The sequence below is a fragment of the Pipra filicauda genome, unplaced genomic scaffold (genome assembly GCF_003945595.2).
Source record: "Pipra filicauda isolate LSUMZ 115617 unplaced genomic scaffold, ASM394559v2 scaffold139_size1960392_pilon, whole genome shotgun sequence".
Classification (NCBI taxonomy): domain Eukaryota; kingdom Metazoa; phylum Chordata; class Aves; order Passeriformes; family Pipridae; genus Pipra; species Pipra filicauda.
In genome coordinates, this window is record NW_024103873.1 from 298,466 (window position 1) to 315,315 (window position 16,850).

The following is a 16,850-nucleotide window of genomic DNA, read 5'->3' on the forward strand; positions in this document are numbered from 1 at the left end:
AATCAAGAGTACGTTGATGCAGTTACTGTTATCAGACAGTGCTTTGCCCTGCATAAACCCTGCAAAGGTTTGGGAGACGGGGAACTATGCATGGACAGTGACTGACCCTGCCTCCTCTGACACTCAGATCCATGTCTACCAGAGAAAGAAACATTCCAGCTTTCTTAATGTTCTCTGACAAGACGTGATCTTTTCCGTGTGCCAGAACTAGGATATCCTTTGTCTCCTTCACTCAGCCCACAGTGGCAGAGTTCAAGGAAATTAAGTTGAATTAAATGTCAGATACTGGCAGTGTGCTTGTTGTGGAGGTTACGGGGCTCTGGAATTGGGTATCCTGTGCTTCCATTGGCCCTCCCCTCACTGAAAGTGATGGAAAGGTGGGGCAGTTGCTGCACTACTGCTGGTCCCTGATGAAGTCAAAGGGGAGAGGGGACAGTGGCTTTCAGGGAGGCAGCCTGGCAGCGTGGCATGGCAGCCAGTGCCTCCCACCACCCTGAGGCTGCCCCCACCTCCCCACCGAGGAAAGCTGCCCATGGAGAGGTGCTGAGGGAATGCTTCCCCCTCCTCACTGGCTGGAAGAGGCTCTCGGCAGGCTGCGTTGTGCTGTCCAGTAGAAATTTGGCATCCTCCCCTTCACACACTGGGAGCAAGAGCTTGTCCCCAGGCTCCAAAGAGAAGAGTTACCAGCTGCTCTTCTTCAGGCATTCAAGACACTGCAGTCTAAGTCAACAGTATTCTTAAATTTTAAATAAGAAATGCAAGGCCAAAGCCCTCATTCTGGTGGAGGACAGCAGGTTGCTGTCAGGAAGTTCCTTGTGGTCTTCATGGCTTCGCCTGGCTGTGGAGCACAACCTGCAAGGCGCAGCAGAGCTGCTGCGGGTGCGTGGGGACAGGCTTGCTGAAGTGCCCCGTGCCACTTGCTGAGTTGGTTTGTGCAGTGTAACATGGAGTTGCCCTGCAGCTCTTTAGACATGCTGGTGCCAAATCATTGGAAAAACATTGGAAAAGGCTTAACCTGCTAGGATCTGGTAGAGACAGCAAGCTTTCTGTGTGCTTTGCAGAGCTTGGGCAAACAAAGCCAGACCAACACCACTTTCTAATCCTGCTTTGCAACAATCAGTGGTTTGACTGAAACCAGCACCCAGCACAGCAACTTTGGTTCCTAGTGACTCATTGTCATCAAGTCACATCCCGAAGTGACGTGGAGCTGGATCTTCTGCTCCCCAGCAGAGAGGTGCTGTTGTCTGTTGCTGTGTAGGTTGTTGTTTCACACATACAGCAGCAGCCATTCATGGTGGGATGTTATATGCAAGCACAGCACAGCTGAAGGAGTGGCCTGAAAGTACAATGGCGGACCCTGGGGACTGATGCCTGTTGTCAGCTAAACTGGCTCACTACTGTCCAACACCTCTGAGCAAGGTTCATGTAGGTCCCATACTAGTGCACTGTGAAGTCATACCTGTCATGTGCCATTAAGCTTTACAGAGCACTGCCCCGAGGTGAGCCCAGAGCCCAGCCGCTAACCAAAGCAGCCTGGAGTGAAAAGCTTCGGGGAGAATCTGCACTTGGCTTATAAAAGTTTAAAAAGATAGTAATTTAGACCTGCCATTTGGAATGTTGATGCAGATAGATTAAAGGTGTGACCTTTAAGGAGGACCAGTTAAACTACTGTCAGTGCCCTTGTCTCTGAAGGTAACTGCACGATTAGCGAGATCTAATGAGCTAATCACAGCGGGATGACTACCTGACTGTACAAATCTACATTCTTGTTTGATAGCTTGTGTATTTTGAACCGTCATGATAAAAGCCAACGTCACCCTAGAACTGGAAGGTGATGTGATGTGTCCAAGGGCAGAGGTTGCTGCTGCCTTGGCAGGGAGGTGTGGCGCTTGTTCCTCCAATTGGAACCTCTCTCTTCAGAAAAAAATTAAAAGATGGGAAAGGAGATTGTGGTTTGGTGCTGAGAGGCTGGGGATTCGAATTAATCATAACTGGTTTTAAAAGCTATAAATACCTCCTAAGTCTGCTCTATTTCTGTGAAGCTTTCAAAAACAAACACAGAGCTAGAGCTTGAAAAAAAAAAAAAAAGAGGTATTTGGAGAAGCCCTTTGCTTGTCAGGTGACACTGAGTGTTTGCATTGTACCTGGAAGCTGGAACAAAGCATGTGCCGTGACATTTTCTCACCTGGTCTTTGTCCATTTCCTCTTTCTTAGATGTTCTACTGTTTTGCAGGTTCTGATCTTTTTTTCCCTGTGTGTTTGTGCAGTTTCTGTTTATCAGTCATGGCTTGCCTCGTGGGTTTTCCATTACTTCCTCCATCTCCTCCCTCCCTTTCCCAGCTTCCAGATCTTGCCTATCACTCCATGTAGCTGCTGGTTTGCTAACTATCTCTGAGGCAGCGACTCACTGGAGCAGTTGCTCCAGTTCTCCTGCCCCGGTGTTGCTGGCTGCCAGGGCTGGCCTGACCTGGCCTGGTGGCATCGAGGTGAGTGCAGGGTGGGCTGTGCTGCCCCGCACGTGCCAGCCCTGGAGCAGCGCTCTGCTCCGCTGGGGCTGAGTCACTGAGGAAGGAAGAGTCTGACAGCACCTCGGCACTTCAGAGCAGGCACCGAACTGGCCTGTTGCTTATCTCATTGTTGGAAGGTGGCAGTTGTTTACTGATATGAACAGGGACTTTCTGTGCTATTGAGACTGAAATAAAGTTCCTGCTGAGTATTTTCATCTTGTGTGTCCCTTTAGGAACTTGTTTGTACATGGTGAAATCATGAGCTCACATATTTGGAGTGTGGCCAGTTTGAGGGTTTGGGTTTCTTTCCAAGCTTGACATCCTTGGAAAGGGCATTTAGGTCTCCCACCCTCCTGTCAGGAGACATCCGTCAGCCAAAATGGTAGTTGCTGGTGCTTCCATTTGTCTGGGTTTTGATGTAGTCTACTTGTTGGACTTCAGCCTGTCCTCATGATGTGTTTTAAAATAGATCAAAGGAGCTGAACCTCAGAGGTCTGGAGGCTCTTCTGGAGTATTGCTGGGCAGTGGAGGCAGCACGCTGGGCCAGGTGGGTGCTCGCCCAACCAGGACAGCACCGAAATGTCCCTGCAAAGCTGTGCTCTTCCCAGGGAGGCTCAGACCTGGAAGTACTGGGATGTGGGCACTGAGAGCAGCTTTGGAGCAAACTCTGTCCCTTGTGTATCCTCTAGGTAGAAGACTTGGAGTATATTACAAATAGATACTGCTTTTAGCTGTTTACTCCACTATTGGAAGCAGTGTGTTCAGTAGCATAAAGATGTATTTCATGACAAATAAAGATCACATGGAAGTTTGTATGACATAGCTATAAAAAAAAAGGTCCATCTTGAGAGATAACTGAAGACAGGTGTTAAACTCTGTTTACAGTGTACTTCAAAGGTCTTTAGCATCAGTTTGATCAGAGTTTCTTTACTGTGTGCAGATAAAGTGTCCTTTTCGTCACATCCCTCCCTTCCATGTGCTTCCATGTGTGTATTAGCTTTGTATTTTGGAGCTATTACTTTAAAATGCCTTTAAAGCATTTTAAAAAATGAGATGGTCATAACTGTGTTTCTGAGCCTTTTCAGACCAGTTCCCCAATTCCCACGCAGTGAGCCTCAGAAAATGTGTGGAAATCCAGTGTGGCTGTTTGAAATTAAGTCATGGCTTCCCATATCCCATACTTGAGCCCCAGGAGTGTACTGTGTCCATAAGAACAGCTCTGATGATCTCTGTGATAATTGTGACAGGTGACATTGGTCCGTTGCACAGAAATATTTCTGTGCTGGTTCTTGTTCATCTAGAGGCTGGTAATTTTAAGGAGAAATTTCACTCTAAAGAGGAGTTTTCCATACCTGAAATAAAGTGGTATATTTACAAACAAATTTAGTCTGTTCAAAAGACACTGGCACTTGTGTTAGAGGGATGTCTATCATCTTAAACCCCTTGACTGGTGGCCTGTCCCTTTTATTTCTGTAATACTCCCAGTTAAATGCAAACCAGCTTTCAACAGGGAAACCCTGGCCTTGGGCCCTGTAAGTCACATGAACCTCTCCTTGCTTTTCAAATTTGAACACCAATAGAAAGCAGCAGGAAAAAAATTAATTTTCTAAATTGTAGGTAATGGGACAGGGATTGAAAAGCCAGCTGAATGGAGGCTGTGTCATTTCAAAAATAAGTCAGGGTAGGTTAGTGGGGGCAGGGGTGTGGGTTTTTAAAATAACCCAGTTCAAGCAGTTGCCTGACACAGTGGGTTCTGGAAGCACAGGTGATTCTTGGGTGCCAATTGCAGCAGCTCTGGGATTGAGCGGGGTGTGGGTCAGGAATGAGCTGGTTGTCCAGCATTCAGGGCAGGAGAATTGGAGCCAACTCTTCTGCTAATCCTGTTCTGTTTAAACTCTTAACTATACAGATTTGCAGGGTTTCCTTATGTTTCCTGTAGATTGAGGTAGTTTTGAAGTTATTAAAATACAATTGTTTCTTGTTAGAGAACAGGATTTAATCTGCCTGGCAACAGCCATTTTATGAAGGGTGTTTGTGTGAGAGGAGGTTAAAAGACACAATCATGCTATTTTCAGAAATGCTTAAGTCTCTTTTTGTGTAATAAACCCACTGGAGAATTTTGTAATATATTAACAGACTGAATATATTTCAAGTAATTGATGCTTCCTTTGAGACTTAGAGTGGGTTTAGTTATGATTTCTTGGTTGTTGGCAAGTTGTTTTTGTTAAGTTGTGTGGGAACAAATGGCAGTATTAATTATCTGGGCTCCTTCTTCATTAATCAGTCTTCACATGGCCATGCCCTTCTGAGTCTGGGGAAACCAGTTCCTGGTGTGTCTCAGCATGGTTGCACAGTCCTTGTGGCACCTTTCTGGGCTGAGCCATATCAGCTTGGAGGTTGTCGGTCTCACTACTGGTTGACCACGTGTTTTGCTGCTGCAAATTGTCATGCTGTGTCTGACTGCTCCTTAGTTTAAAGCAATATTGCATTGGGAACAGAAATGAAAATTCTCTTCAGACTTGTCCATTAAAAACAAAACCCCAAGACTGTTTTTAAAGGCTAGCTTTTGACTACAGATCCTGAACAACTACCTTGTGAAGCACCAAAAAAAATCTTGGGGAAAAAAATCCTAAAAAACAGAAGCAGGATTTTTGTCTTTGTTCCAGAACTTGCAATTAAATTCTTCATTCTAGATAAATATTGTTTATTCATCTTATATGTGTGTGTATGAATTAAATTCAGGCAGAGTCAGAAGGAAAAATTTAAACAAGGAATTATCCTTGTGGTTAATTCCTTAGAAGTTTCTTGGTTATTAGGATCGAGGTTCAGATGGTAAGAGCTGTGTGGTAAGCTTTTCCATTCTGTTAGAATGAGTAGACAGTGTAAATCAGAGTCCAGAGTGGAAAATGGCCACCATAGCCGTGCCCACACCTTTGTTACCATCAGAGCTATCACATAAGTTGATATGTGATGATATTGTTCTCAATGAGAACCAAAACTGTATCTCTCAGAATTGCTGTAACTCGGGTTTTTTTGGGCAGCCCTCCTCCTCAGGACTGCTCCTGGCCCATTCACCAGGAGCAAACTGAAAAATAAGCCTGCAGGTTAGTGATTCATGTGTCCTTCTTATAAATAATATGATGGTATTTGCTTGTTAAGTTGCATCATTTGTGGGAGATAAAGAAAAATACAAGTCAAAGATCCACGTGACCTCATGCAGAGATCAGACAGTAACATCATGTTCTCTGAGGCACCGGTCACATGTCATTTCTGTGTCATTTTTATGCCCATTACTATTCTGAGTGTAGATGAAAATGCTTAAGAGCTTATGGTATTAGAAGGGAACTATTTGGTTTACACAAAAGTTTGGGGAATACATTATTTTATTCTAACTCTGCCCTTGATTTCTTGCATCACTTGACAGTTGTCATGTACTTGTGTGTTTTATTCCAGAGTAGGAGCAGGATCACAGAGTTTACCTGGTAGAAAGGACTGATTCCCAGCGAAGGGCCATGATGGCAGTGCGTGCTGGGTGCTGACTGAGGCAGCCCCTCTGGTTTCACTGCACAGGCAGTGATGTTTGTTCCTCGGTTGTCACTGGTGTCATTTTGCTGTCCTCTTCTCACTAAAGCCACTGTACCATGTGTTGTCATTTCTAGATGTGAAAGACTTGAAGAGCAGTTAAATGACCTGACTGAGCTCCACCAGAATGAGATCCTCAATTTGAAACAGGAGCTGGCCAGCATGGAGGAAAAGATTGCCTATCAGTCTTACGAGCGAGCCCGGGACATCCAGGTGAGTGACAGAAGCGAGGATCCAAGTCCTGCCCTCTGCCTGCTCTTTCAGGAACTCACTTTTGAAATACTCCTGCACTTCAGTATTTGATTTTAATCCTCGTAGCTTTATTGCTAAACTGTGTATTGCCACATTCTGAAAGGACCTTATTCCATCTGGGACCCTTGGGTATCTGTCCAGGTAACCTCCTCTGTAAAGCAGGGCTGTGCCCCTGCGCAGAGGGAGCCGCTGCTCAGCCAGAGCGGAGTCTGTGAATCAGTTGTAGCAAAGCAGGAGCCAGTGCCCACACCTTGTGCAGGCCTTTGCAGGGTGTTAGACACTCACGAGCCATGACCTGAACACGTTTTTTACAGTATCATTCCCAGTATATGGGCCCTGGGGTGTGGTTCTGTGTCACTAGTTTTACAGCAATGGTGACATACATCTAAGAAAAAATGGCTTTATGTGTTCACTGCTTTGAGTCAGGAAACAATTCTTTCTGTTGGCTTTGCCCAAATAAGGAGGTGTTTTTTTAAAGAGAAGTTTCAGTATGTAAAAAAAGCTATGAGACAGAGATCATGAAGTTGGAGGCCTTTCTACAAAGCAAAGCTGCTTCTGACCCTTGTGGAGAAAGGCCTATTCAGGAACAAGTGTCTTGTCCATTTTAAGTAATTGCTTTGCTAGTTTTAGCAGACATCTCAGTTCTGATCGCTGATGCGAGATATTTATATTGTGAGCAGAGAATTGTAGGTCAAAGTTCTCCCTCTTTTCATCCCTGGAGGTGGTTCAGCCAGGTGATTTCCTCTGGAGATCGAGCAGGCTGTGCTCTTGGCACGCCTGTGGATCCAGCTGCAAGTCCCGTTGAGTCAAACGTCCTTCCTTCCCAGTTGTTGCTGTTCAGGCAGCTGAGCAGTTCTGCCCTGTGCTTTCAGGGGCCATAACCAAAGAAAAGCCCTCATGTTTCATTGACCCCCACAACCGTGATGCAGTGCGAAATGTAGCAGTTGACAGTGACCGTTAAGTTAAAGTTAAAATTAATCAGTGTTTGTGGACAGTGGTGCCATGGCCTCCAGCCGTGTAAGCAGGAGGCTGTCCCTTGGGGGTGTGTTATAAGGGTCAGGTTTTGTTCTCTTCTCTAAATTCAAACAGCAGAAAGAAGTAAGGGTGAAAACTTAAATTGTTAAGTGGGGATTTCTCAATAGCTTTTTTTAATCTTCATTTTATGATTTGGTGCTTTTAGTGGAAACTTGCAAATTGGGACAGCCTATTCCTCAGCCTTGCTGGGGAAAAGGTAAGTGTTTTGTTGCATGAAAAACTATATAAGAGCATGGGCTGATGTTGCAGAGGAACAATCCTGGTTCCTTTTTCAGTCAGTCTGGGAGAGACTGCTGCTTTGCTGCAGACTTGTAGATGGTACTTGCAAGTCGGCCTGAGAAACCTGACTCTGAGGATTAGTGGAAAAATTGTAACTTTGTATCTTCAAGAGGAGAAGTATCTGGTTGTGTTAATTGCCATAAAACCTCTTTCCTTCTCCCTAGCCCCCTGCGTTGCACGTCATCAGTGTTTTAGTGCAGGTTGCGTTGGTCCAGTTGAGGTTTCACTCAGTGAAAAGATTTGACAAAATCTCCCCAAGTCAGCAGGGCTTTGGAGAGCTGGTTTTGTGCAGAGTAGTCTTCTCCCTCAACCTCCTTTTGCTTTGCTTCTTCCTGGAGGCAGTTCCATAAATCTTGTGCTTCCTACCCTTCTCCTAGACATCTTTCCCCAGCCCTCCCAGTGTCACCTGGAGCTGTGCCAGTGCCACAGCTTGCTGCAGGCTGGAGGAGATCTTCCTCCTGCGATGGCAGCTGTGCAGTCCCAGCCCTGGTGCTCCTCAGACCTTTCCCTGAGCTCACAACTCGCTAAGCAAGCAGAACACAGCTGAGCCTTTGGGTAGTTGTTTTTGTTGACTTAGTTTTCTGCCAGGTTGAGTAGTTTTCTGCAGAGGGGCCAGAAAAGCACAAGCCACTGAATTTAGGAGGTTCTGGGAAAACACATCCTAGAAGAGGAAGAGGACAAAGATTTCTGGCTAGGCACAGCACCTTTGTCCTCTCAGTGACCTCTTGGAACCGAAGCTGAAGTGACCAGCTTGCAGGGTAGCCCCCCATTCTGGACAGAGGCTGTGGGATTGCTGAGGGCTGTCACACCCACCTCCCTCTGGTCTGACAGTGAGACAGGAGGGATGGTGGGTGGCCATAGCACCATGTGCAGGGTCTGGCAGCTGGCAGTGCCAGGTGGCATTGAAGGATGTGTTTTAACAAAGCTCAACTTCTGCCCAACCTGGCACCTCCCTGTTGAGCATCTTGGGTGCGGATGAGGTGCCGTGGTGTGTTACAGACTGCAGTGCTCAGTTAGTGAGCGGCTTCTCACCCTTAGGCACAGGAAATGGCACTGCTACCTCTGCTCAGTTCAGGAGTGTGTGTGTGGGAATGCTGACCCTGGCCTGGCCCAGTCTGTGAGGTGACAGCTGTGGATTGTGTGTGACCCAGTGTGTGCTCTTGCCCACAGGAGGCACTGGAAGCCTGCCAGACACGCATCTCCAAGATGGAGCTGCAGCAGCAGCAGCAGCAAGTGGTGCAGTTGGAGGGGCTGGAGAATGCCACAGCCAGGAACCTGCTGGGGAAGTTCATCAACATCCTGCTGGCTGTCATGGCTGTCCTCCTCGTCTTCGTCTCCACTGTGGCCAACTGTGTTGTGCCCCTCATGAAGACTCGCAATAGGACGTTCAGCACTTTATTTATAGTGGTTTTCATTGCCTTTTTGTGGAAGCACTGGGACGCCATCACCGGCTACTTGGAACGGTTCTTGTCTCCCCCCAGATGATGGCGGCAGGAATGGGCTGTGTTGCTCCCTCCCGGCGCTCTTGGTGAGCAAGTGTGACAAAGATTAGTCAGCAACTACTCCGCTGAAGTTTTAAAGTGTCCGAGTGAATTTGTTTACATTTAGAATAACATTTTTTCTCTGCGAGATGCATTGCAATAGTATTTTTTAGATTTTATTCAAGAACTCTTTTGGTGAGAATCCTGGATAATTTTTATGTAGCATGGTTCTCTTTGGATGCAAATCTTGAGATTCTTTAAAGTGTACAAAAGAAATTAATAAAATACAGAATTTGGAGCATACCAACGGGCAATTTAAATTGTGGCTTGAACTACTGTACTAAACCTGTCAGGAAGAAGAGAACGTGGTTAGCTTAAGATGATCAAAGCTCAATCTAGTGCACAGCCTTGAATGATGGTACCACAGCAAACCTGTAACACTAAACTTTTACTGTGAAGTCTGATCACATTCCATGTCCAAATGTATGCGTTCAGAGTGGTTTCTTTCCTTAACAAGAGAAAAACAACGTGTGGATCTCTCTCTCAGCTCAGCATCTGGGTTCACCGTTTGTGCTAACCTGACTTCAGTAACTTTCTGTAAGGCTGACTAACTTGGCTGAGTGTATGGAGTGGAAGCCTCATGCCATACACAGTAACTGCACAGTCATGCTACAGTGTTTTGAAATAGTCCTTGAAATACTTATCTTTAAGCAGAAGCCCTTGGTCGCACTTTTAAGGTTTTTTTTAATATATGTATATTCACAGATTTAAAAAAAAATCCAAACAGCATACTTGAAGAGTGTAATACTCAAACTCTCAGTGCTTCCTTATTGTTTCTAATAGGATTTTTTATTATTATTATTATTATTATTATTATTATAATTATTATTATTGGGGGTTTTTTTGGAAGGGGTTGGGAGGGTCATTACTTTTTTTTCTTTCAAATAAAGAAGTGATGTTTGTAAATGAAGAAATGCGTGAATAATTGTGAGCTGTCTTGTCCTGAAGCAGTTTTGAGGAGGGCGGAGAGTAGTTTCTAATGCCAGCCTGTCGAACACAGTGCTGTTCACATGCCATTTGTCTGTCCTCCTGAGCATACAGATGCAGCATCATCAAAAACCATCTGTCTTCTCCACACCTTTTTGTCATGCAAGGCTTTTTTTCTTTTTCCAGATGTGAAGGATAGTATGTTTATATTTCTTGTTTGCATGTCATCTCTAATTCCTGCCTCAGGATAAGAAGAAGGAATTTCTGTTCATCCCTTCCTAGGGAAAAGACAGGTTCTTTTAAGGAAAGAAATATTAACTCAACAGTCCACTTAAAAGAATGGTTGTCTCAGAAATAGCTCTAATTTTTAAAGAAACCCCTGAAAAGTGAAACCAAAGTTTTCCTCCTGTCAGGCTCTGGTAAGATCATTTGTGTGTCTATGTCTGTGGTGTGCCATAGAGAGCATCCTCTTTTTCAGCCGCAGGAGCCAGCACTTGGTGCAGACACCTTTGCAAAGCTCTAAAGGAAATGTCAGCTTCAAATGTAACCCCAAGCCTTTGCAGTGTCATTGCTGGTGACCTGTTGGTACAGGCAGGCAGCCAGCCCTCATGTCCAAGGAATCTGTGTTCACTCTGTGCTGGTTTTTAACTGCTGTCCCTTTCACCATAACAATGCCAAGATTCATCTTTTGTCTTCATGAAATCCAAAAAGACTCCAGGATTCTCTTTCAAAACCATTTATGGTGTTTAGTTAGGTCTTACTGTTTTCCTTCCTTGCAGGATCAAGTTCCCTCTAGGAACCAGATGTTGCCCACATGACCTAAACCAGTTGAAATCATACACATACATATATGAGACATGTACATCACGTACATACATATACACAGATGTTGTGCTGTGATGCAGATTCTGAGAAATTCCCTCAAACAAGTTTAACAGTCTTGAGGGTTTTCTGATTGCCAGTGGAGGCAAACCCTCCACCGTTCAACCATCTTTCTTCCTCCAAAGGTTCTTTTTTTCCATAGTCACGGGAAACTCAGGTGCCCCCTCCCCAGGGATCACAGCACACCTGTCACCATGTGCACTAGTCTGCTCCTGTCCTACTTAAAATACAAATTGCCAATTGCAGCTGACTCAGGCCAATGCTGCTTGTGCTTTCTGCAGTGCCACAGCCAGAGCAAAGGTGCGTGGCCATTCCTCCCCTTGGCCCTGCTCCTTGTTCCAGCGAGGCTCTGCTCTGTTGCCACCCTTCTCTGGTGACTCATGTTCCTTGGGTAACTGTTAGCTTCCCATTACACAGTTTTGTCAGAAGCAAATGTGTGAATAACAGTAAGAACTGATTTGGGACATAACTGAAATGCTTTGTTGCCTTTATTTCTGAAACCTGGCCTTTTTACCTCTGGTTTTCTCAGTTTTGATCACACTAGAATTGTGCATGGTAGGTTTTTATGTGGTCAAAGCAGGAAGGAGTTGAAAGCCAATAGATCTGGACACTCAGTGCCACTCATCTGTAGTATTTTAGGAAGTGTTTGTCCCTCTTCTTTATATCCTAATTTCATTTAGCATCTGAACTCTGTCACATTCAATAAATACCATTTGCTAATTTGCTAGAAAGGTGCAGGCTTAATAGAAACTTACACCTCAGAACTGTTTGGTGGAGGCCGTGTACATGAGTCTGGACAAAGTGTGTCTGTCTGTCTCTTTCTCTCTCGACAGTTTCTTCCATTCCAGAAAATTGTCTGCAGTAATGCTATGTATGATGCTGCATCCACCTTTCATATCTTGACACAACTGCCATGTGTTTTGCCTTTTGCATTAGCAGAACGTTTTGGGGTTTTTCTCCCTCTTCAGTTTGAAGGTCTGTGATGATTTCTGATAGCTTAATGATGATATTGTTGGAAATGTGATTCTAGCTTTAAAGCTCCCTTTCCTTGTACGTGGTTATGTTTGCTTTCCTGATGGAGTGTTTCTGGATGACAGGCAGAGGACAGTTTCTGCCATGGATGTGAGTGCGTGTGTGAGTACCTTTAACAGTCTCCTTTGTAGATACAAACGTTTTAGTGACCATCTCAGAGTCGCAGAATGTTTCCCAAAACATTTCATATTCGGAGTTGAAAAGACACAGAAATTGCTGAGATGTGTTTGTAGCACATACAACCTTGGCACATGAAAAGGGAAAAAAATATAATGGACTGTGTAAGTTTCAAAAGCAGCAGCTCCTCATTGACATTTGAGAGTTCAAATGAAGTTCATCTGTTTCCCCTGTGTCCTTCAATGCAAAGAAAGAAAATCTTGGATGCAAAAAAATTTGCCATTTAAAATTTCATAAAGTTCTTTTTTTCTCTTATTAGTTTAGTTTAATGATACCCAGCATGCTCCCAGCAGTTACTCTGTTGATTTATTCCAGTCCCATATGTGCTTAGGTCTGATCAGATGAACTGTTGACTTGTGTACATGTTACACTGAGATGGGAAAGCATGGTCTGACAGCTCTGAAAATATGCATTTTTTATTTAAAAAAAAAAGCATTGTAACAAAAGAAGCCAAGCTACAAAGGGTTCAAGATTGAGTAGTTTTGCCAGTTTTTAAGTGAATTCTGAATGTGGCTAAGGAGTTACAAACCCTGTGTGTCTGTGTTGTGTATGCCAGGTGGTATAGTTGTAGGCAATTGACTTAGCTGTAAGTGTGTTTTAAAAGTGTAAAAAAAATAAACAGAAAAACTCACTTGCACGGGTTGAAAAGTACAGAAATGACACTTGTGAACGTAACACTGTAGTTTATAGATCTTAAGCTGCTAATTGTTGAGAGAGATTTACATTTGTCTTGTCTGATTGTCACAGATTTATCTGTGACACTTTTACTGTATATAAAAACTTTAAATAAAGACCTCAGCTATTAACACCAGCCTACTTTGGATGTTTCCAAAGGGACAGGGCGGGGGTTGTTAGGAAAAAAATGAGGGATGTGTTAAAACTGTGCTGAGCCCTAAGAGCTCAAAATCTGAGCAAGTTTTTCATCGTACAGTCAGCCCTGCACCACCTGGGCACGGCGAGAATAAAGTGGCAGCAGTGTCTGATCTCTGGGACAGCCTCTGGCAGGGTCCCCACTGGGCTGGTGCCTCACGGTGTGTCTGCCTCCCTCCCTGCCACACTCAGCTTGCAGGTGGGTGTAATCAAGTGAGATGAGTTACCAATGAGGTCTGTCTTGGAAGGACCAGCTGTTGGTCCTGTATTTTCCCACGTCTGGTCTGTGACCTGCCCTGCCCCAAATGAGGAGGACCCTTGCTTCTGTGGACTTTGTCCTTAAGGGATTGCAGGGTCAGCTCTGTGTGTGCTGCATATGCAGAGCCATGTGCAATTGTAGCCTCACCCCTGTGTCTCATGGGGAGCTTGTGCTGGAGCAGTTCTGGGCCCTGGCTAGGCTGGGGCAAGGAAGGCTGCAGCTGGCAGGACAGCATTGACCAGCAGAAACCAGGCTCACTCCCCCTGAGGAGAGGCAAGAGAGTGTACGCAGAATGTTGTTGAGCCACTGCTCTAAACAGAGGTATTTTGTCTACCATGTTTCATAGGAGAAATTCTGAATTCTTCAGTATTTGTACAAGCTGGAAGTGAGCAGATTCATCACTGATGTGGAGAAGATACTTGTTCCACTTGTTTTTTGGTCATATGGCCTCAGGAACACAGAACCGAGAAGGGAATGGAAACACCTTTTTAAGGAGAAAGGGACTGAGTCCTGTTTTCACAGAGGTGCAAGTAAGGGATCAAAAAGCAAAAGCAGTTGTTTGCAGGGATTTTTTCCCTATAATCTCCCCAGAACCAGAATGCACATTCCAGCAGTTTATGGATGAAGCAAGTGCATGGGGCTGTTTTTGCTAGAGCTGTCTGGCTCAGGATAGCATGTTGTGCTGGTTGTGAAGGTAAGTGGTTCTGGGGTAAATTCTTTTGGGGCGGTCACTTGAGAGGTGCTGGCTGTGGCTCAGAACCAACAAGAGGGCATGATGACCAAGGGTAAAAGCAGTGGCCGCCTACTCCCATGTCAACAGATTTAATCCCATAATTTAGAGGATTAGGAGTTGCTACTCAGTTTTTTGGTTAGTCTGTGGGAAGTGGTTTGATCTCTCCACCCAGGTCCTGTGGGACAAACAGGGATGTGGCAAGGGTAAGGCTATGCTGGGTTGCAGCTGTGGAGGTGAGGAATTGGCTGATGTTTCTCACTGGAGCAGTCATTCTCCCTAGCCAAATCACACCTTGATGTGCTGATAGTAGAAATTTGGGCAAACAGACAGCTCCCTACCACAAAATACCTGTCTTCAAGTTGTTCCTTAACACCATCCACTTTTCTTCTTTAAAAGTGGTGGTTCGTGGCTCGTTGGCCTTAGTGGAGCCTCCCTCGCTGACTGGAATTCAGCAGAAATGGGAAGAAGGTTCTCTGCTGCCTGAGTTAGCAGGGAACAGAACATCCCTGGGCTAACCAGCTCTGCTGAGTGACTCTAGCCAGATCCTGTCTGAATTTAGGAATAAGAGTCACCACATAACGTGTGTTCTGTACCAACTTTGTGTCAACTCTGGCCCAAGGGGGCAAAATAAGGAACAGTGCCTGAGGAGAAAGGCCAGAGCAGGCTGGGAAGTTCTCAGGCCTCCTCCCGAGTGCAGCTGAGCCTGTAGCCCTGCCTGTTCACAGCTGATACTCGCCTTGCCTTACAATCAAGAGGTCTGAAGGCATTCAAAATTCCACTACACTCAACAGCACTCTCAGATTGGAGTTACCTATCAGATCTCTGCCGTGACAACTTTGAGGACACCCCTGGCTCCAGTTCATTGTTTGACAACACCTTTATGCCTAACCCTAGCCGTTATCTGTAGGGAGTGGGAGCCCTGAGAGCCCGTCTGGCCAGCAGAGAAGCAGATGAGTGTGATACCACGTTGCTCCATCCTGTCAGTCAGATCCTCGATTCCACCCGGTTCGGGCACTGCTGCCACACCTGCACATCACCCACATGCTTCCTCAGCCCCTGAATGTGAACATGAGCTCTGGGCCAAGCCAACTCCCATTCCTCCTCGGCCCTGCTGAACGTGTCACTGGAGAGGACGGTGCTAACACAAGAGCGGACTGAGGGGGAGGGAGCTGTGACCGGAAAGCATTCATCATCCTCCTCTCAGGCACACCCTGAGAGCTAAGTGGGATGTTTTACAAATCAACATCCTGCTTACCTGGGTAAGGGATCCTGAGAAGAGGGATCATATGAGGCGCAGGTCACGTTTCACTCCTCAGCAGAAAACATCTTCAGGGAAACAACATCCCCCGACCCTCCCGATCATTGTCTCACGCATGCTGAGGCAGTTACTATCCTCGGCACACTGCTCAGGAACTTGGGGTATGTTCCTTCAAAAATGTTTCTTTAAAAGATCTTTTGCTTATTTCAGATCAGCTCTGGTCCTGCAATGGGCACATCGGCATTTCCCTCCCTCTTCTGAAACAGACTGTCAGGTGGGTGACGGGCTGGCATTCCATCTGTCCCGTCCATTGCTTTCCCGGCTGGGAAAGGCTGGTTGTTGCTGGGAGCGTCCGGGGTGACCCGGGCAACCCGAGCCCACAGAGCCGGCCGGAGGTGCCTGGGCCGGCGGGTCCCGCAGTGCAGGCGGTGGCAGCTCCCGGCCTGCGGGTGGATACAGACAAAGCCCGCCCTGCTGGACTGCAGGAAGGAATCCCGCGTTCTCCGCCGGAGCCGGGGCGGCCGGGAGGGAGGGAGGGAGCGGGACCGCCTGCCCTTGCTGCGGAGGGATAGGAATGGGCCCCGGACCGGCTCCCCGGGCCCGTTCCGATGTCGGGGTTGGCGGAGCGGCCCCGGGGCTCGCTCTGAGGGCTCTGAGGGCTCCGCTCCCCTCGCCCCAAGAGGGTCCCGCTCGCGCCCTCAGGGACCCGCGGGCCCCCCGCGCTGCCGCCGCCTGGCGGCGCTACCCGGCACTGCACGTGCGCGCTGCCGTGGGCTCTGGCGCCCCCTGGCGGTCCTAGCTGAGCACAGCCCCGGCACAGGTACCGCGGCACAGCCCCGGCACAGGTACCGCGGCACAGTCCCGGCACAGCCCCGGCACAGGTACCGCGGCACAGTCCCGGCACAGCCCCGGCACAGGTACCGCGGCACAGTCCCGGCACAGCCCCCGGCACAGCCCCGGCACAGGTACCGCGGCACAGCCCCGGCACAGCCCCGGCACAGGTACCGCGGCACAGCCCCGGCACAGCCCCGGCACAGGTACCGCGGCACAGCCCCCGGCACAGCCCCCGGCACAGCCCCCGGCACAGCCCCCGGCACAGCCCCCGGCGCTGTCTGCCCGCACTGCCCGCAGGGCCGTGGCCGATGGCTGCGTCCCCCGCTCGGCAGGGCTGTGCCTGGCAGCGGCGGGGGCTGCGCAGAGGCCGTGGGGACGGGCACCGGGAGCGGCTGTGGGCGCTGGCACAGCCCAGCCCGCCCACCTGCAGGCACTGCCGCGCGTTCCCGGCGCTGCCGCGCTCCCCGCTCGCACAGTGCCGCTGCCTCCCTGGGCAGCGCTGGGGAGCGGAAAGGGACGTGAAGACCTGGACCTGCTCGATCACACAAACACCCCGCCGAGGCTGCCCCGGGCTCCGGAGCATCCCGGACTTACGAACATCCCGGTCATGGAAACGTCCCAGCCGCTCCGTCACCGGGCCGCGAGCAGCCGCTGCAGCAGCACATGGAATTCGCTGCGCTGG

The 16,850-nt window shown here is 47.7% G+C and overlaps 1 protein-coding gene across 10 annotated transcripts in view; it reads left to right on the forward strand.

Moving 5' to 3' along the window:
- The window catches only part of TMCC1 (transmembrane and coiled-coil domain family 1), a 114,808-nt gene extending 101,788 nt beyond the window's left edge, over nucleotides 1-13,020 (forward strand). For all 10 annotated transcript variants that reach the window (XM_039378464.1, XM_039378467.1, XM_039378463.1 and 7 more), the window contains 2 exons: nucleotides 6,167-6,302; nucleotides 8,826-13,020. In XM_039378464.1, coding sequence (XP_039234398.1) covers nucleotides 6,167-6,302; nucleotides 8,826-9,140 — 451 coding nt within the window. In that variant the 3' untranslated portion in view covers nucleotides 9,141-13,020. The remainder of the gene's footprint in view (nucleotides 1-6,166; nucleotides 6,303-8,825) is intronic.
- The last annotated feature ends 3,830 nt before the right edge of the window (nucleotides 13,021-16,850 follow it).